Genomic DNA, 20,409 nt, shown 5'->3' with positions numbered 1-20,409 from the left:
AATACACCAAGTAAAACACAGGGGGGGGTGAGGTTATCCTTAGTGAGGTTATCCTTTTTAGGTAAAACTATACTAAATAATTGATAAAAAAAAACACTGTTTTGCAGTGAAGGTCTACAGTAACCTCAACAGCACTCTTTGGAGTAGCACCATGGTGTAGCCGGAGGACATCTAGTTCCCGTCCTACTCAGGGTACATTGATTTCGATACAAAACCTAGGAGATTCATGGTTCTCACACCCTTCCATAGACATACGCAGTAATTATGACAACTTCCAGAGGACGTCCTCCAACCTATCAGCGTGAACTGACATGTTGTCCACCCAATCAAGGAATCATAATGAATATAGTACTGAACGCATGAGCTACAGCTAGCTAGCACTGCATAAAATGTGGTGTGTAGTTGACTCAAAGAGAGAGAAAGACAATCGTTGAACAGTTTTGAACAAATTACTTTCTTCCAAAATGAAGGACAAGTGAGCGAGAGATTGTCATTTTTTTTCAGTTTCACTTATTTAGATAGCGAATGCAGAAAGCTAGTTTAGCCTACTCAAACAAAGAGGGATGCTATGTTAGGTAGCTGGCTATGGGTATCCAACACTGGAACTCTTCCAAATCAAGGGAAGCTTTTGGTTTTATTAATTCATTGCCACCGGGGCACGTCGGTGTAACTGCTAAACTGATTGCTGACTGTAACACTGTACTGCATGATTGTAAAAGATTTACTAACTCATTAGTTCTAGTAGCTAAGTTGACTATGACGTTAGTTAATTTGATGGCAACGGCTGTGTGTAGCGGTTAGGGGTTATGATATGAAGGTTTGGCTTGGAAAGGTTTTTTCCGCCTGGTCACAAACAGCTGTTGTTTGCAACTGTTGGCCTAATGATTAGACCCTAGATCAGCTAGAAGCAGGCAAGAGTGTGCAAGGCGGTATTGAATGTGTCACTGTCTGTCACTTTGATGAATCATTATTTTCTCTCGACCTGTGCACCTACGTTGTAAACTTTCATTCAAAGGCTAGGTTGTAGCAACCTGATGGGTATAGGCATATAGTAGCCTAAACGTTTCGATCTTACATTGATCTGGGTGAATGGAATATGAATGACAGTCATCCAATATGCTGTAATAGAAATAAGGCCATGCTTATAAAAAAAAAGAAGTATTGTCCTCCCTCGTCTTAAACGGCACCAACCACCACTGGTGTGAGCGCGTGCATAAGTCTCTTATGTTTTACTGTATCCACCTCCCAGGGGATGGTGATGACGATGACGAGGAGGGGCGTGAAGAACGTCTGCCATCCTGCTACGACTACGTCATGCACTTTCTGACGGTGTTCTGGAAGGTTCTGTTCGCCTTCGTTCCGCCCACCGAGTACTGGAATGGCTGGGCCTGCTTCTTCGTGTCCATCTCGGTCATCGGTATCTTGACTGCCATCATCGGGGACCTGGCCTCCCACTTTGGCTGCACTGTGGGCCTCAGGGACACTGTCACTGCTGTGGTGTTTGTGGCTCTTGGCACCTCTATTCCTGGTGAGAGATTATGTATATACAGTTGAAGTGTGTGTGTGTGTGTGTGTGTGTGTGTGTGTGTGTATGTATGTATGTGAAATAGAGGCACTATGGGCTCAAGTACATCTGCCTCACCAGGTAGCCATATTGGTAGGATGTGTGTATAGACCTCCTAGCTCTAAGGTGTCCTATCTGGATGACTTATGCTCTGGGGTTTGACCAGGCCACAGATAGTAACAGAGATGTATAGTTGAAGTCGGAAGTTTACATACACTTAGGTTGGAGTCATTAAAACTCGTTTTTCAACCACTCCACAAATCTCTTGTTAATAAAGTATCGTTTTGGCAAGTCGGTTTTTCCAACAATTGTTTACAGACAGATTATTTCACTTATAATTCACTGTATCACAATTCCAGTGGGTCAGAAGTTTACACTAAGTTGACTGTGCCTTTAAACAGCTTTGAAAATGCCAGAAAATGATGTCATGGCTTCAGAAGCTTCTGATGGGCTAATTGACACCATTTGAGTCGATTGGAGGTCTACCTGTGGATGTATTTCAAGACTTACCTTCAAACTCAGTGCCTCTTTGCTTGACATCATGGGAAAATCAAAAGAAATCAGCCAAGACCTCAGAAAATCATTGTAGACCTCCACAAGTCTGGTTCATCCTTGGGAGCAATTTCCAAATGCCTGAAGGTACCATGTTCATCTGTACAAACAATAGTACGCAAGTATAAACACCATGGGACCACGCAGCCGCCATACCGCTCAGGAAGGAGACGCGTTCTGTCTCCTAGAGATGAACGTACTTTGGTGCGAAAAGTGCAAATCAATCCTAGAACAACAGCAAATGACCTTGTGAAGGTGCTGGAGGAAACAGGTACAAACGTATCTATATCCACAGTAAAATGAGTCCTATAATGACATAACCTGAAAGGCCGCTCAGCAAGGAAGAAGCCACTGCTACAAAACCACCATAAAAAAATCGAGACTACGGTTTGCAACTGCACATGTGGACAAAGATCGTACTTTTTGGAGAAATGTCCTCCTTTCTGATGAAACAAAAATAGAAGTGTTTGGCCATAATGACCATCGTTATGTTTGGAGGAAAACGGGGGAGGCTTGCAAGCCGAAGAACACCATCCCAACCGTGAAGCACGGGGTGGCAGCATCATGTTGTGGGGGTGCTTTGCTGCAGGAGGGACTGGCGCACTAAACAAAATAGATGGCATCATGGGGGTGGAAAAATATGTGGACATATTGAAGCAACATCTCAAGACATCAATCAGGAAGTTAAAGCTTGGTCGCAAATGGGTCTTCCACATGGACAATGACCCCAAGCATACTTCCAAAGTTGTGGCAAGATGGCTTAAGGACAACAAAGTCAAGGTATTGGAGTGGCCATCACAAAACCCTGACCTCAATCCTATAGAACATTTGTGGGCAGAACTGAAAAAGTGTGTGCGAGCAAGGAGGTCTACAAACCTGACTCCGTTTCACCAGGTCTGTCAGGAGGAATGAGCCTAATTTCACCCAACTTATTGTGGGACCAAATTTAAACAATTTTAAGGCAGTGCTACCAAATACTAATTGAGTGTATGTAAACTTCTGACCCACTGGGAATGTGATGACAGAAATAAATAATTCTCTCCACTATTATTCTGACATTTCACATTCTTAAAATAAAGTGGTGATCCTAACTGAACTAAGACAGGGGATTTTTACTCTGATTAAATGTCAGGAATTGTGAAAAACTGAGTTTAAATGTATTTAGCTAAGGTGTATGTAAACTTCAGACTCCAACTGTATCTCCTAATGTCATTTAAATACCACAACCATTACTCATTTAATGAGGGGTTCGGTACAAGGTAATAGGGTTAAGGTAAATAAAAAAGTATACTATTACTCAGAGTGAAATAGCAGAAATTCCTGCTTTGCAGCTTGTCCAGTTAGTGAAATTGTGTGTGTGTGTGTGTGTGTGTGTGTGTGTGTGTGTGTGTGTGTGTGTGTGTGTGTGTGTGTGTGTGTGTGTGTGTGTGGTGTGGTGTGACTACAAGGAATGACAACAGCATGGACCCGGGCTCCCTGGCCTACTCCCTCAGCCTCTTCACCAGCTGTGATGACAGGTACTTCACCTATCTCTCTCACTTATCTCTCTCTCTCCTTCCCTACCTCCCCTCCTCCCTCCTCAGACACGTTTGCCAGCAAGGTGGCTGCCACGCAGGACCAGCACGCTGATGCGTCGGTGGGCAACGTGACTGGCAGCAACGCGGTCAACGTGTTCCTGGGCATCGGGGTGGCGTGGTCGGTGGCGGCCGTCTACTGGAAGGTGCAGGGCAAGGAGTTCCGCGTGGACCCTGGCTCCCTGGCCTTCTCCGTCACCCTCTTCACCAGCTTCGCCTTCATCTGCATGGGCGTGCTGCTGTTCCGCCGGCGGCCCTCTATCGGGGGGGAGCTGGGCGGGCCGCGGACAGCACGCATCATCACCAGCCTCCTCTTCCTGGGCCTCTGGTTCCTCTACGTCCTCTTCTCCAGCCTGGAGGCCTACTGCCACATAGAGGGCTTTTAGAGGACACATGAGAGCAGAGACAGGGCTACTAGTCAAAACACTGATATACATTATAGTTATTATAATACACACATCTACAACAGTACAGGGCCCAGGCCAAAGGTTGGGACCTGGTCATTATCACTGGATCGCTAATACCTAAGGGATCTGTAGACATACCCGATATACACATACACACACACTTACATACAGACACATAAACACACGTACTGAAACATGAACTGTACATATTACTACATGCATGCACAAACAAATGCACACGTGGTCTCTCACCAAGACCAACACACACATACAGCACTGTAACAAGGGCACCACACAGGTTGCGTGTGGCCTGGATCCTGGATGACACCCAGTTAACATCAACCTCCTATTGCACACTCAAGTGTTATACACACTCACTGGACAAACGAGGAAGAGAAGGAGAGAAAAGAAAGTATTGGTCAAGGAAGTGAAGAAGGAAGTAAGACTGGAGAGATTTGAAAGGAAGCACGTTCAGAATGTAAACCAGCATGTCGTAAAAGAGGGAGAGTGAAGGAGAGAAAGAGACAGACAGGTGTGTAGAAACTAAGTGTTGCAGTGGCATTCTATTCATTCCGACTGGCTGCGTAACATGGTTTTGGGTCCAGACTGCTTTAATTGAAGCAGGGTAGAGTGCCGTGTGTTTTGCAGGGTGGGCCGTAGCTCCGTCACCGTTGCAGGGAAGGCGAACCAGACTCGATCCACTCGACTCAATCCATGTCTGTGTGGCCTTAAAGCAGTACCCTTTCGCTGGGGGTTCCTTAAAGCAGTACCCTTTCACTGGGGGTTCCTTAAAGCAGTACCCTTTCACTGGGGGTTCCTTAAAGCAGTACCCTTTCGCTGGGGGTTCCTTAAAGCAGTACCCTTTCACTGGGGGTTCCTTAAAGCAGTACCCTTTCACTGGGGGTTCCTTAAAGCAGTATCCTTTCACTGGGGGTTCCTTTTCAAAGGCAGAATCCACACACGTAGAAGCTGTGGCGGAAAAAGTACTCAACTATCATACGTGAGTAAATGTAAAGATACCTTAATAGAGAATGACTTGAGTAAAAGTAAAAGTCACCCAGTAAAATACTACTTGTTCTAAAAGTATCTGGTTTTAAATGTACTTAATGTACAGTGGTGCAAAATGTACTCAATTGTCAGACTTGAGTAAAAATAAAAAGTGAAATAAATGCTATACATCAAATTCCGTATATTAAGCAAACCAGACCACACAATTTTCTTTTTATTTCTTTTTCTTTTCGGACAGCCAGGGGCACACTCCAAAACTCCGACATCATTTAAAAAACGTAGTATTTGTGTTTAGTGAGTCCGCCAGATCAGAGCGAGTAGAGATGATAATGTGTTATATTGATAGGTGTGTGAATTGGACCATATTACTGTCCTGCTTTTGGGTGTCAGGGAAAATGTATGGGAGTAAAAAGTCCCCCCAAAAAATAGGAATGTTGTGGAGTACAAGTAAAAGTTGTCAAAAAATAGTCATGTACAGATACCCCAAAAACTAGTAGTACTTCAAAGTATTTTTACAAAGTTACTTTACACCACTGCGTAGTAGTGGAATGGGTCCATCTTCAGTCGCTATGACAGAGCACCATGAAAATGGTTGATTAATGAGTAGGATGTTTACATTTAGCAATGGGAGATAAAACAACAACAACAACCAAACTGAAAGCCCCAAGTTGCAGTTACTGTATGGTTTCCCATACAGGGGAGGTGGGATTTACGTATGACATTGAAACAAGCTCTCAATTCTGTGTTTGTGTAAATACAATAGGAGTGTATATGTATTTGTTAGAGGGGCTTCTCTACAGATATGGTGGGATGGGGTGGCCAATAATAGATATAATGCATGGGGTTCAGAAACTAGTCACCACTGTCTTACTTCACAGGAAAATGACTTTTGCAGGTAGCTTGTGTAAATTATGGCTCCGAGATGAGGTATCATCCTTTCTCATAACCACAATCCCCATCCATCGAACTTTAACATAGAGTCGATCCAGAGGGATTAAATATAAATGTGCCTCCTCATCTGTGGACTTCTGAATGAAGGGAAGACGGAGTTTCTGGAGGCACGACTCTGAATAACGAAAGTCTCACACCCAGCTCTTGAGGCTCTTACTGTTGTGTCTCACTGGACTTCAGATCATAGATCTGCATTCCACTCCAGCAGACAGTAGAGTCCTCCATCACCATCATGTTTGAGACGTTGTACATTTGGAATGACCTTTCGCAACCACAATGAGAGTGAAATGATGATTTAGCAATGCAGGCACGTTGATGGTGTAAATATTATTTTATGTTACTGTCCAAGGGTGAGTTACTATCCACTGAAGCACAGCACAAAGCGACACAAGCGATCTCCTAGAATGTAGAATGCTACGACAAGAGTGTATCGCTTTCTGACGTATACTTTTCAAAAACAATCCTTTACCTGAATACAGGTATAAAGTCAAACCTTTACATCTATATACTGTATCCCTTTGGCTCCACGCTTGCTCAGTGGACAGTAACTATTCATCGTTCTTTGGTGGATGAAAAGGTAAAAGCAGAGAGGGGTGGTGAGGTTGAGGGTAGCGTTTGTTTGGTCCAGAAGTTATCCTATGTGAGGATATTGGCCACCTGTGTAGGACTTCAGGACCGACAAAGTTCTGTACCGTGATGTTTATATTGTTGTTCATTCAATCGAAATCTGTCAATATTTGTGAAAAAAACAAAAAAAAAACACGTTGTTCGTTTGTGATACTTGTGATACTATAGCGGAGCACCTTTTTAGGTATGGAGGGCTTGTAAAACCCTCTGCTGTGGAATACTGGGTAGAGATGCATGACATGACAGAATAATAGTGACAGCACAGCACCGGCATGGACAAAAAAATGATAATGCATGGGTGGTGACAAGAGAATAGTGTTTGTGTCTTTTATGTGAGAAAGCAGAAGGTCCAGACTGCAGCCAGATCTGTGAAGAGCATGCAGACTGCCTCTGCTCCTCACCTGTTTACAGTAAAGGCTGCCCTGAGATCAGCTCAACCCAACCCCAGCTAATTGCCCCCAAATACAGCAACACTGGCCCACCATCAGTACTTAAGACCATGGCATATAAATGATCTTATTTTGGAGTGAGGCTTACAGTACATCAATTTGTCCAACAGTGTTGGTTCAAATGCTCCTATTCTTCTGTTTTCTTTTACCTTTTGAAATCCAAACCTCTCCATTTGCTTGACAGTGAAACTGGGATAGATTACATTTCAAACGGTGAGTTCTCATCAGCTACAGACTGTTATTCAGTAACTACTGATCGTCGCTACTGTAATTCTGCATCATACCCATTTAATGCCTTAAAGTCTAGTACTTACTATTTAGTCAAATTTGACTGGTCTTGTGTGTGCTTTGAGTGGGCATCAGAAACCTAATTGAGTAGTGTGCAATATGTGGAACCAGTCAGCAATCTACTACTGAGTTAAGAAGAGTAGCAAGAGCTAATATGATTACATACAAACTGAAATAACATCTTCTTGAAAGATCAACTTAGCGATACTGTATTTACTCTGGATCTGACTCTACCATATAATATACTGTTACCCCTGCCCCAATCTCAATGAGATGAAAGTGCAATTAATAAGATAGTGGGAGATGGGGAGGGGTAGTGAACTGTTACAAGACTGTCCATGGTCCTTACATGTGGTTCAATCACCTGACTTACTGAGTCACTAAGAAAACATGTGGAATAACAGAAGAGAACAAGGCTGACACAAAATGGAGGTGGGTTTATCTCAGTATTGCCAGGTGTTCTGAGGTGGATATGGAGAAAATAGGACACAGCACTTGCTAAGAGTTAATATGCTGCACAATACTAGAGACGGATGTTATATCGTATGGGAGTTTTCCCCACTTATTTTAGAGTTCAGGATACTTGGAACTCTAGTTGAACTGTAGAGTTGTCAATCAGTGCAACCAGTGAGAACGATTAACATTTAAATATTACAAATGCAAACAATGGATTAAAAAGGTAATGACATTTTGGAAGTTAAGTGAGTAAACAAATTGACCCCCTCAAAACTATAGATTTATTGATTCAAATAGTAAAGGCTCTCTTGAGAATAGTCATGTATAAATATGCTTATTGTTGCTTGTATAACATATATAATATCAACAAAGATTTCAGTTACCTTGGCCCTCAGTGTTTCCCCAGTCTTTGTCAACTTTTGAAAATAAACGTCTCTTCAGATTATGTTGATAATGCTGGAAGCACCATAGACGTAGACCCAATGGTTTAGGAGGGTATAATAAAGAGACATTTTGATATTTCTCTAATTGTCCAATTTGAAGACAAATTTCCCCTTGAACTAGTCATTTGATGTAGCACAAACTACATGTACATTTCTGTTGCCCAGATTATTTAATTTATTTATATTTATTAATAATATTTGTTCAACGGCTCCTTGAAGCAAACCATTTGAACCGTTCCAATGCTTCAAAGAGAGTGGGAGCAATGTGCAATATAAAGCTGACTCTTCTTTGCTTTCATCTTAATGAGCAGTTAACTCGGCTCACTCTGTGGGAGTGAAACACTTATTTTCTCCAGTGTTTGTTGCGCCCTCGGCCAACCAACAGATTTATTTAATTCACCTGAGATTAGCATGTTTACATACAAATTTGTAATGGACATTCCAATGAACCTTGTCAGTTTGTTCAGGGTTGTTATACATAGGATTACATTTTACAGGGCCTTTACTGTGGTCATTGGGTTGGTTATGACATACTTCTTCCTGAATTGAACTGTCTACAATGTTCAGACAATGTTCAGTGTTTTGATGACTTCTATTTAACTATCTGGCCTTTGCCATTGCTGTAGATCAGATATCACTCCCAGATGTTTTATGTGTTGTAAATGCCATCCTATGTGCAAATGCATGAACATTGTGTGTTAGCATGGTCTGTTAAGGACATCTAGGTTTACATTTGGATCGGGTATTCCCAAAACAGTTTTTGGCCTGTGTGGCTGCTTGCGTGGTCTGCTCACGCTTGCAACAAATTGAGCAATTTCGACTTGGTCGAGCAGCAGGTGAATTGTAATTTTTTGATTACGTGTTAACAGTCTACTTACTTATTCACCACCTATAAAAGCTGTGAAAAGAAAGCCTGACTTTTCCCGTCTATGTCTGAATGTCTCTGATCATTTGGTTGTCAGTTTGTTGGAGTTTGATATTTCTGTGTCTGTGTCCGTGCCCCTCAACTTTCTGTATTGGGGTGAACCACCCCAGGTCTTGCTCTTCAATGTGTCCTTGGTGCAGTTTTATCTGTGAACCTTTCTCTCTGCCTGACATTTGTATGGAATAGTGACTGACTTAAAGAAGATATGTGATATTTACATTTATTCAATACTGTAATAAATGATTTGAAAATTATTACATTTTTTTTATGAAAGGATAAACAAAGGAAAAGAAAAATGAAACTTGTTTTGGAGAACCTATGGCATGAGGTGTAATGTGTTCTGAAAAAACAACTATGTAATCAACTCAAGTTAACCTTATTGAATATAGTTTATTTATTTTCAACGCTTACTGTGTCTGTGTAATCATTTTATGCATGACAAGTTGAAAACAAGTCACAGACGACATTGATAACAACTTACATTACAAGTCATTGAGTACGCTGCACGTTCAAGACTTAATCTCATTATATACTGAACAAAAATATAAATGCAACATGCAACAATTTCAAAGATTTTACTGAGTTACAGTTCATATAAGGAAATCAGTCAATTGAAATCCATGCATTGAGCCCTAATCTATAGATTTCACATGACTGGGAATACAGATATGCATCTGGTCACAGATACCTTAAAAAAAAAAATGTAGGGGTATGGATCAGAAAACCTGTCCGTATCTGGTTTGCAATAGAGTTCATCAGGCTGTTGATTGTGGCTTGTGGAATGTTGTCCCACTCGTCTTCAATCGCTGTGCTGGGTATTGGCGGGAACTGGAACACGCCGTCATACACATTGATCCAGAGCACCCCAAACATGCTCAATGGGTGACATGTCTGATGAGTATGCTTCCAGGAATTGTGTACAGATCCTTGCGACATTTGGCCGTGAATTATCATGTTGAAATCTGAGGCTATGGCGGTGAATTAATGGCACGACAATGGGCCTCAGGATCTCATCACAGTATCTCTGTGCATTCAAATTGCCATCGATAAAATGCAATTGTGTTTGTTGTCTGTAGTTTATGCCTGCCCATACCATAATCTGTTGACATCAGCAAACCACTCGCCCACACAATGCCATACATGCTGTCTGCCATCTGCCCGGTAAAGTTGAAATCGGGGTTAGTCCCATGAACACTTCTCCAGCGTGTCAGTGGCCATCGAAGGTGAGCATTTACACACTGAAGTTGGTTACGACGCCAAACTGCAGTCAGGTTAAAACCCTGGTGAGAATGAAGAGCACGCTGATGAGCTTTCCTGAGATGGTGTCTGACAGAAATTCTTCCGTTGTTCAAACCCACAGTTTCATCAGCTGTCCAGGTGGCTCGTCTCAGACCTGATAATCTCTCATTATTTCTCTCTAATTTTGTGCACACATTTTTTTTTACATCCCTGTTAGTGAGCATTTATGTTTTGCCAAGATAATCCATCCACCTGATAGGTGTGGCATATCAAGAAGCTGACTAAACAGAATGATCATTACACAAGTGCACCTTGTGCTGGGGACAGTAAAAGGCTACTCTAAAATGTGAAGAAGCCGGATGTGTAGGTCTTGGGCTAGAGTGGTTACACATGGTCTGCAGTTGTGGGACCAGTTGGACATACTGCCAAATTCTCTAAAATGATGTTGAAGTTGGCTTATGGTAGAGAAATGAAAATCTCTGGCAACAGCTCTGGTGGACATTCCTGCAGTCAGCATGCCAATTGCACACTCCCTCAAAACTTGAGACCTCTGTGGCATTGTGTTGTTTGACAAAACTTCACATTTTAGAGTGGTCCTTTACTATCCCCAGCACAAGGTGCACCTGTGTAATGACCATGCTGTTTAATCAGCTTCTTGATATGCCACACCTGTCAGGTGGATGGATTATCTTGGCAAGGGAGAAATGCTCACTAACGGGGATGTAACAAATGTGAGCACAAAATTAGAGAGAAATAAGATTTTGTGTGCATGGAATATTGTGCAAATTGTAAAGTGTTTACTGAATGGAATATTTCTGGGATCTTTTATTACACCACATGAAACACTTTACATGTTGCATTTATATTTGTTCAGTATATCTAAAAATTAATACATATCTGGAACATTTTAGGTATAAACTCAAGACGTCTCTCAAACCTGTATGTCAGAAAAACAACACATGACCTGACCTCACTGTTGTGGGCCACATTACTGCGCAAGTGCATCATTGCACGGGTAGTCTAACAGAACAGTGAATGTTTGTTGGCCAGTGAAAAATTAGAAATCCTGTAAAATAAGTAATCAAAATAAGAAATAATTTAAGACATTTCGCCCATGTTTTATTTCTGTAAATTGAGCAGAGACTGATAAATCAATCGCGGAGCTGTGGGGATAAAGGTAAACGTGCGGACGCCATTGTTACTTGAAATCGAATCTAGTGTAGCTAGCTAGTTTTATAAGGAAGATGTAACGTTATTTTACTAGCTGTATCGTCTATGGTTAATTTGAGTGTCACTGGCGATAAAATATATAGCAACACTATAATAAGGAAGAAACATTGTCAGAGATAGTTAATACCCCGTTATTCACTAAACTTGCGAGCTTGGGTGTATCCATTACGCCGTTCCCGTTGCAAAACGTTTCTTAAATGAAAGCAAATTGAACGAAACAGTGATGGACCTACCTGAATGTGTCCAATAGAAACTCTTATTTTGCTCTGCTCTAGCTTCCGTTTGGTTCTTAAACGGTATCCGTAATGAATACACCCATGGCTAAGCTAGTTGTTTTTTTGCCTGCTAACGTTACGCCCCCGGTAGCTTGTATTTATAGCTAATGTTAGCTAGCTATGCTATTTATATTAGTAACTAGTTAGCTTCATACTCTCAAGCACAGCTCAATTTTAACTAACTTTAGCTAATTAACTGGTTCATTTAGGATGTTGACAGTTTCTCCCTATTTCCTCAGGTGGGAAGATGTCATATCACTCGTCTTCTCACAGTTCTTCGCCTAACACCGATTGCAAGGTCTATGTTGGGGACTTCGTCAACGGTGCTGCTAAGGCTGAGCTAGAGCGGGCGTTCAGTTACTATGGCCCTTTACGCAGCGTTTGGGTGGCCAGGCCCGCATGTTTCGCCTTTGTGGAGTATGAGGATGCCCGTGACGCAGAGGACGCAGTTAAAGGCATGGATGGAAAGTAAGTAACTAGGTGTCTGTAATATAATAAACGTGGTAAAAAAAAAAAGAAAAAAAAAAAAGAAAGTAAGTAACTTTATATTGACCTACACATCTAACAGCCCATAATGTTTTCACATCAGTTTATACATATTTTAGTTGAAGTGGTGTGTGTTCTGTTTTGGGATATTAATTCTTGTAATTCAGGCCATAATCTTGCAGATGTTGCCCAGTATTACATGTTTTCTTTCATACCCAATTATCACTATATTCTGCCCTCTCTCCCTACCTTAGGGTGCTGTGCGGCTCTCGGATCCATGTGGAGCTGTCCACTGGCATGTCACGGAAGACCAAACATGACCTCCCCAGCCGTCACCACTTTGACTCTCAAGACTGCTGCTACCATTGTGGGGACAGGGGCCACTATGCCTACGACTGCTACCGTTTCAGCAGGAGGGGTGGAGGTCGTCGGAGCAGGTATTCTTCTTGCCCAATATCTGCTGGCTGCCTCTGATATACAGCCAGTAGCAGTCATAATTCTGTAAAGTTTTCCCTTTATACAACATTGTTCTTACTACATCGCAGTAATAATCAGCTTGAGAAAAATGTCACTATGTTATTGAGAAACAATTATTCACAGACAATATGCTGACCTGGTTGGATTCGTCTCAACTGCTGAGGGGCAATGCTGTCCTCTTTATACACTGCGCAAAAAAATAAAGGGAACACTAAAATAACACATCCTATATCTGAATGAATGAAATATTTTTATTAAATACTTTTTTCTTTACATAGTTGAATGTGCTGTCAAAAATCACACAAATTATCAATGGAAATCAAATTCATCAACCCATGGAGGTCTGGATTTGGAGTAACACTCAAGATTAAAGTGGAAAACCACACTACAGTTTGATGTAATGTCCTTAAAACAAGTCAAAATGAGGCTCAGTAGTGTGTGTGGCCTCCATGTGCCTGTATGACCTCCCTACAACGCCTGGGCATGCTCCTGATGAGGTGGCGGAGAGTCTCCTGAGGGATCTCCTCCCAGACCTGGACTAAAGCATCCGCCAACTCCTGGACAGTCTGTGGTGCAACGTGGCGTTGGTGGATGGAGCGAGACATGATGTCCCAGATGTGCTCAATTGGATTCAGGTCTAGGGAATGGACGGGCCAGTCCATAGCATCAATGCCTTCCGCTTGCAGGAACTGCTGACACACTCCAGCCACTACTAAGGTCACCAACACATCTATTGGTCTCGGTGTGTTTCCAAGGGTATGGAAGTCGGCCATAATAACGGCCATCTTTAAATCAGGCGACCCTGCTGACGTGAGTAACTACAGGCCCATTAGTATACTACCTGTGGTGTCAAAGGTTGTTGAAAAGTGTGTAGCGAACAACTGATTGCCCACCTCAACAACAGCCCCTTCACATTACACTCCATGCAGTTTGGCTTCAGAGCGAAACACTCCACAGAAACGGCCAACTGCTTTCTTCTGGAAAATGTGAAGTCCAAGATGGACAAAGGGGGTGCTGTTGGGGCTGTGTTTCTGGACCTAAGGAAGGCTTTTGATACTGTTAACCATGAGATTCTCATCACAAAATTGTCCAAGTTCAACTTTTCCCCTGATGCCTTGAGATGGATGAAATCATACCTTGAAGGCAGAACTCAGTGTGTCAGAGTGAGCAATGAGCTGTCGCCCACTCGTAGCTATGATGTGGGCGTGCCCCAAGGGTCAATACTGGGGCCCCTCCTGTTCAGCCTGTACATTAATGATCTGCCTTCTGTCTGTACTGGGTCTGAAGTTCAAATGTATGCAGATGATACAGTGATATATGTGCATGCAAAGAGCAAACAACAAGCTGCACAAGAACTCACTACTGTCATGGTCCAGGTTACAAAGTGGCTCAGTGACTCGTGTTTGCATCTCAATGTGAAAAAAACTGTTTGCATGTTCTTCACAAAGAGGGCAACAGATGCTACTGAGCCAGATGTCAGGGGAGAAGCTCCAGGTGGTATCCGATTTTAAGTACTTTGGCATCATACTTGATTCCAACCTCTCTTTTAAAAAGCATGTGAAAAAGGTAATTCAAATAACCAAATTCAACCTAGCTAATTTCCGATTTATACGAAATTGTTTGACTACAGAGGTAGCAAAACTGTACTTCGAAACTATGATACTCCCCCACTTAACATACTGCTTGACTAGTTGGACCCAAGCTTGCTGTACAACATTAAAACCTATTCAGTCTGTCTACAAACAGGCTCTCAAAGTGCTTGATAGGAAGCCCAAAAGCCATCATCATTGTCACATCCTTAGAAAGCATAAGCTCTTGAGTTGGGAAAATCTTGTGCAATACACCGACGCATGTCTTGTATTCAAGATCCTTAATGGCCTGGCTCCCCCTCCACTCAATATGTTTGTTAAACAGAAAACCCAGACATATGGCAGCAGATCCACAAGGTCTGCCATGAGAGGTGACTGCATAGTTCCCCTAAGGAAAAGCACCTTTAGTAAATCTGCATTCTCTGTGAGAGCTTCCCATGTCTGGAATACACTGCCATCAGACACACATAACTGCACCACATATCACACTTTCACAAAATGCTTGAAGACATGGCTAAAGGTCAATCAGATTTGTGAACATGGTCCCTAGCTGTGTGTTGCCGCTTTCCATGTTGTCTGTTGTCTGTAGCTTGTGAGGTGTGGAAACACTTTGTTGCTTTTATGAATTTTGTCTTGCTGCTTTTTGTTCTGTCTTTATGCTACGTCTTGCTTGTCCTATGTTGCTCTGTCTGTATGCTATGTCTTCTTGTTCTATGTTGCTATTGTCTATATTGTAATTGTTTTTAATAACCTGCCCAGGGACTGCGGTTGAAAATTAGCCGGCTGGCTAAAACCGGCACTTTTACTGAAACGTTGATTAATGTGCACTGTCCCTGTAAAAATAAAAAATAAACTCAACTCAAACTCAACTCAACATGATATCTAGCCTTGTCTTGCATTAGGAGGAACCCAGGGCCAACCGCACCAGCATATGGTCTCACAAGGGGTCTGAGGAGGAACTCATCTCGGTACCTAATGGCAGTCAGGCTACCTCTGGCGAGCACATGGAGGGCTGTGCGTCCCCCCCAAAGAAATGTCACCCCACACCATGACTGACCCACCGCCAAACCGGTCATGCTGGAGGATGTTGCAGGCAGCAGAACGTTCTCCACGGCGTCTCCAGACTCTGTCACGTCTGTCACATGTGCTCAGTGTGAACCTGCTTTCATCTGTGAAGAGCACAGGGCGCCAGTGGCGAATTTGCCAATCTTGGTGTTCTCTGGCAAATGCCAAACGTCCTGCACAGTGTTGGGCTGTAAGCACAACCCCCACCTATGGAGGTCGGGCCCTCATACCACCCTCACGGAGTCTGTTTCTGACCGTTTGAGCAGACACATGCACATTTGTGGCCTGCTGGAGGTCATTTTGCAGGGCTCTGGCAGTGCTCCTCCTGCTCCTCCTTGCACAAAGGCGGAGGTAGCGGTCCTGCTGCTGGGTTGTTGCGCTCCTACGGCCTCCTCCACATCTCCTGATGTACTGGCCTGTCTCCTGGTAGCGCCTCCATGCTCTGGACACTACGCTGACAGACACAGCAAACCTACTCGCCACAGCTCGCATTGATGTGCCATCCTGGATGAGCTGCACTACCTGAGCCACTTGTGTGGGTTGTAGACTCCGTCTCATGCTACCACTAGAGTGAAAGCACCGCCAGCATTCAAAAGTGACCAAAACATCAGCCAGGAAGCATAGGAACTGAGAAGTGGTCTGTGGTTATCACCTGCAGAACCACTTCTTTATTGGGGGTGTCTTGCTAATTGCCTATAATTTCCATCTGTTGTCTATTCCATTTGCACAACAGCATGTGAAATGTATTGTCAATCAGTGTTGCTTCCTAAGTGGACAGTTTGATTTCACAGAAGTGTGATTGACTTGGAGTTACATTGTGTTGTTTAAGTGTTCCCTTTATTTTTTTGAGCAGTGTATTTCAATACTGTGGTAATATATCAGAGCAGGGGTCCTTAAACTTTTTCAGCTTGAGACCCAAATGAGAAATTGACTGTCCTCCTGTGAGCCAAATTGTCCTCCGATCCAAATTAAGTAGAAATAGTGTGTGATTATACATGTATTTTCACAGAAAAACCCTGTAATTAGAGACATCACAGCCTGTTTCCTGTATTCCAGATCACGGTCTCGTTCCGAATCCAGGTCACGTGGCAGCCGTTATCGATCCCGTTCCCGCAGCAATGACCGGTAGGTAAGTAAACAGTTTTTGCTACTGTCATTCAAACCTCTCCCTGTGCTGATACTGATCTCTCTCCTACAACACAGCAGCAGGCACCGCTCCCCATCTTATCCCAAACATCGGAAGAGGTAATTGTCTACGGTTAATTTTGCATGCTGATGACATTGCATTTTTCTTATTGTCATAGGAAGTATAGTCTACATTTCTATTCTGAGCAAACCTGTTGTTCCTGCAAATGTATTCATATGATTGTTTTCATTTAATTTATCTATTAGCTTCAAAACAGGTCATTTTCTTGAAACACTTAAAACACTTCCCACTTCCATATTAGGTCTGGCTCCCCTGTGTGGTCCAATTCCAGGACATCTGTTAGGAGGTAAACCACTTGTGTATTACAGTTGCACAATAATTTCCTCCTGTCTATGGATCCCATCTGAAGTTGGGGTGCCTGTGTTTTTGCTCCCATGTTTTTTTTGTTTTTTTGTAGTCGTTCTTGGTCAGGGTCCCGGGCCAGAGGGCGCTCGGCGTCCCGCTCTCTCTCCAGATCCCGCTCTCCCAGCCATAAGAGGAATAGGTTAGCTCTCTGCCTCGTCAACCCATACCTTCACAGCTGCTCCTGTACTGTGTAAATGCCATGACTTAAAATGATTGTCTTTGCCTCGTAGCCCATATTGTACAATACTGCTAATTATACTTCATTTGGATAATTTGGAATATTGTTTTGCAAATGTGCTGGAAGCCCCCCCCCCTCCCCTCCCTCTTTTAATCACATTTTTCAGAGATGACACTCCACATTCACTCAGCTTAAGTTTAGGTATATTGCTATCTGTTAAACAGGGCTAGGTGTGATCAGGTAAGTCGTGGGTAGCTGCCCCCTCAGACCAGCCTCCACCCGAAGTCTGCGGAGTCGACCTTCCAGAACGCACAGAGCGACAACTCATCAGAGAGATGGCTGCTGCTGGAGATGGGGAGGGGAAAGAAATAGTCAGGGACTCTAACACACCCCAAGCTAGAGTGAGGAACACCGCCCCACCCCCAAACCCCCCTCCCCCTTTATCTTTTCCAAATACCTGATTTTAATGTTCTTTTCTCTTGGAGGTCCCTCTCCTAGAATGACCAGGCCAGACCTTGATTAGCTTCAGAGAGTTGCACACTATACTCTGAGAAACAGAGGCTGTTTGGGTGACGGCTGGGGGAGTGGGGCTCTTCTCTTTTCTCTTCTCCCTCAGATCCAGCCTCAATTTGATTAGCTTCAGAGGGAGAGAACCTCAAAAACCCAAAATAGAAATCTGTCGTGATCAGACTCCAGTGACCAATCGCATCAGGCCTTTTTTTAAAGAGTGTGGGGAGTCGACTGACTGCAGAAGCACTGACCAGGGTCATCCTTGCTATGTTAACGTCCTCCCTGAGGGTGAAAAGGGCTGACCAGAAATCAGCTTGCGCCACGCTGGTTAAAGAGGTCGCCTGATGAACGTTCTGACGAGACACATCATCCTACGCGCGTACACACAGTTGTTCCACCCACCACACTCCCTCCCAGAACCCACGCACCACAGACTTGAACGCTGAGCCATGTTCAGTCGACAAGTTAAGGCCCCTTCCCTACCGAGCCCGGCCTCTTGCTTAGCTTCTGAGAGGGTGAGAAAGGAGAGCTGACAAGAGATCAGACTTCAAGACCCTCCGAGTGTGTCTTCGAGTTCTAGAATCCGTCGCTACTCTGTACATGTTGTTTCTGCCACTGTCTCCAAAGGTAAATGAAAACCCAAGAGTCAATGTCATTCATGATCAGAACGCAGACGTATAGTCTGATACTCCCTAACATACTGTACACTAACATTCAACTATACAGAGCATGCACTGTCCAAATCCACAGGTGTGTGTGTCTGTCTGTGGGTGGGTATATGAGTGTTAAATATTATCTTTGGAGACATATTATCCTGGGTGTAGTGATAAGTGTAGGATTTTTTTTTTAGGGGGAATGTAGATGCCTTGATGGTGCTTGTCCTGATACTGGATATTAGGTCAACCTATTTGAATGTTTGCACTGTTCCCTTGGGTTTTAAATAAGTGTCTGCACATAGGTGATAGTTTACCATATCGAGGTAGGATTCTAAAGACGTGTGCTTGCAAAAGGCAAGTTTATTTTATTTGGTCAGTGTTTGTTTTGGGTGCAATTCTTAGTTTAGATCCTACCATGGTCTTTTGTTTCATTGTGTGAAAATGCAAGGGATGGTCACCTCAAACCCCCTTTAAAACATCCCAGTCTCAACACTCAGCTCCTTCATTTCCTTGACCTCTGGTACCTTCACTTGTTGATTTAATTATGCAAAATTAGGGTACCCCTTATAATTAGTGGATGTTGGTGGTATCCAGTGTAGCTGTAATGTGTTGTATTTATAACGTGTCCTGACCAAGGCAAACTGGTTGTAGTGGGACACAGTGCATTATGGGCAGTAGTGGAAAAAGTACGCAATTGTCATACTTGAGTAAAAGTAAAGAGACCCTCATAGAAAATGACTCGGATAGCCAGGGGCAAGCTCCAACACTGACATAATTTACAAATGAAGCATGTGTTTAGTGAGACTGCCAGATCAGAGGCAGAAGGGAGGACCAGGGTTGTTCTCTTGATAAGTGTGTGAATTAGAACATTCTTCTGTCCTCCTAAGCATTCAAAATGTAATGAGTACTCTTTGGTGTCAGGTAAAATGTAGTAAAAAAAGTACATCATTTTATTTGGGAATGGAGTGAAGTGAAAGTTGTCAAAAATATAAATAGTGAAGTACAGATACCACTTAAGTGAAAATACTACTTAAGTACTTTACACCACTGATTATGGGCCAGCAGGGTTGGAGCTGTGATTGGTTCTGAGATGGGTGCTGGGCTAGTTGAGTGGAAAAGATGGGTGCCGGCCGGGCTGCCTGTTGATTGGACATGCTCTGTCTGCCCTGTTCTTACACCATTCTCTGTCTGTTTCAGTCGTTCCAGATCTCCAAGCCAGAAAAAGAGCCCCACCCCAGGGGAAGATTGATTTGAAGACTAAACTTGTCCCCATCCCCCTCCAACCAACTGGCTTCAGCCTTGCAGCTATTTGTTTTGTCTTTGTTTCCTGCATTGATTAGAATCTACCCCTACCTTTCTGATGCTGAATAATTACACTCAACAGGATTAGTTTCATATCTAACCATGCATCCCTTACATGATGTCACATTCCTAAAATGGCTGTTGTGTGTCAAAACAGTTCAAATAGCTAATTTCAGAAATGGGATTTGTGAACCAGAACTTTGTATTTGTTATTATTTCTTATCTACTATATTCAGCGTGGCATTGCGTTAAAGGGCTGTAAGATACTTTAAATGTTGCTTTCCCTTTTTTATGACACTGGCAGATTTTGGAATAAATCGACACATTAATTCAATATTATTCTTTTGAACATTGGGAACATCTACAGAATGTGTCTTACATGGAGATGTTTTATAGTGAAAAAGTAAATGACATGGTATGTTTGCCATGAGAAATGATTTGCAGTCAATAAGTTTTCGTTTTCAAATTTATACCCCACCTAATGCGTCGTACATAAAAACAGCCCTTAGCTGTGGTATATATGTAATCTTGGCTCTTTTCAACCTTGCTGATTAAAGTCCATTCTCAAAAAGCTTTAACCACCTAGATCACTCGCCTGAATTGAAA

General features: G+C 42.9%; 2 protein-coding genes across 5 annotated transcripts in view; both read left to right on the top strand.

Annotated features, from left to right (window-relative positions):
- Window positions 1-9,517, top strand: part of LOC115141656 (sodium/calcium exchanger 2-like) — a 35,241-nt gene extending 25,724 nt beyond the window's left edge. The window contains exons 11-12 of the mRNA XM_065000253.1: window positions 1,250-1,528; window positions 3,700-9,517. Of these exons, the coding sequence (XP_064856325.1) occupies window positions 1,250-1,528; window positions 3,700-4,076 (656 nt within the window). The 3' untranslated portion in view covers window positions 4,077-9,517. The remainder of the gene's footprint in view (window positions 1-1,249; window positions 1,529-3,699) is intronic.
- Window positions 9,518-11,454: 1,937 nt separating this feature from the next.
- Window positions 11,455-20,381, top strand: LOC115141654 (serine/arginine-rich splicing factor 7-like). Of its 4 annotated transcripts, XM_029680717.2 has the most exons (8): window positions 11,455-11,660; window positions 12,228-12,456; window positions 12,729-12,911; window positions 16,662-16,730; window positions 16,809-16,850; window positions 17,054-17,098; window positions 17,210-17,296; window positions 19,699-20,381. In XM_029680717.2, exons 2-8 carry the CDS (start codon window positions 12,236-12,238, stop codon window positions 19,748-19,750), a joined length of 699 nt encoding a protein of 232 aa, XP_029536577.2. In that variant the 5' UTR covers window positions 11,455-11,660; window positions 12,228-12,235; the 3' UTR covers window positions 19,751-20,381. The 4 variants fall into 4 exon arrangements, with proteins under 4 accessions (XP_029536577.2, XP_029536579.2, XP_029536582.2 ...); XM_029680719.2 differs by lacking the exon at window positions 17,210-17,296 and having other exon boundaries at window positions 11,456-11,660; XM_029680722.2 differs by lacking the exons at window positions 17,054-17,098; window positions 17,210-17,296 and having other exon boundaries at window positions 11,456-11,660; window positions 16,812-16,850.
- The last annotated feature ends 28 nt before the right edge of the window (window positions 20,382-20,409 follow it).

This window comes from Oncorhynchus nerka, linkage group LG14 (assembly GCF_034236695.1).
Source record: "Oncorhynchus nerka isolate Pitt River linkage group LG14, Oner_Uvic_2.0, whole genome shotgun sequence".
In the NCBI taxonomy this organism is placed as follows: Eukaryota; Metazoa; Chordata; class Actinopteri; order Salmoniformes; family Salmonidae; genus Oncorhynchus; species Oncorhynchus nerka.
This window is presented reverse-complemented; position numbering and strand designations above follow the sequence as displayed.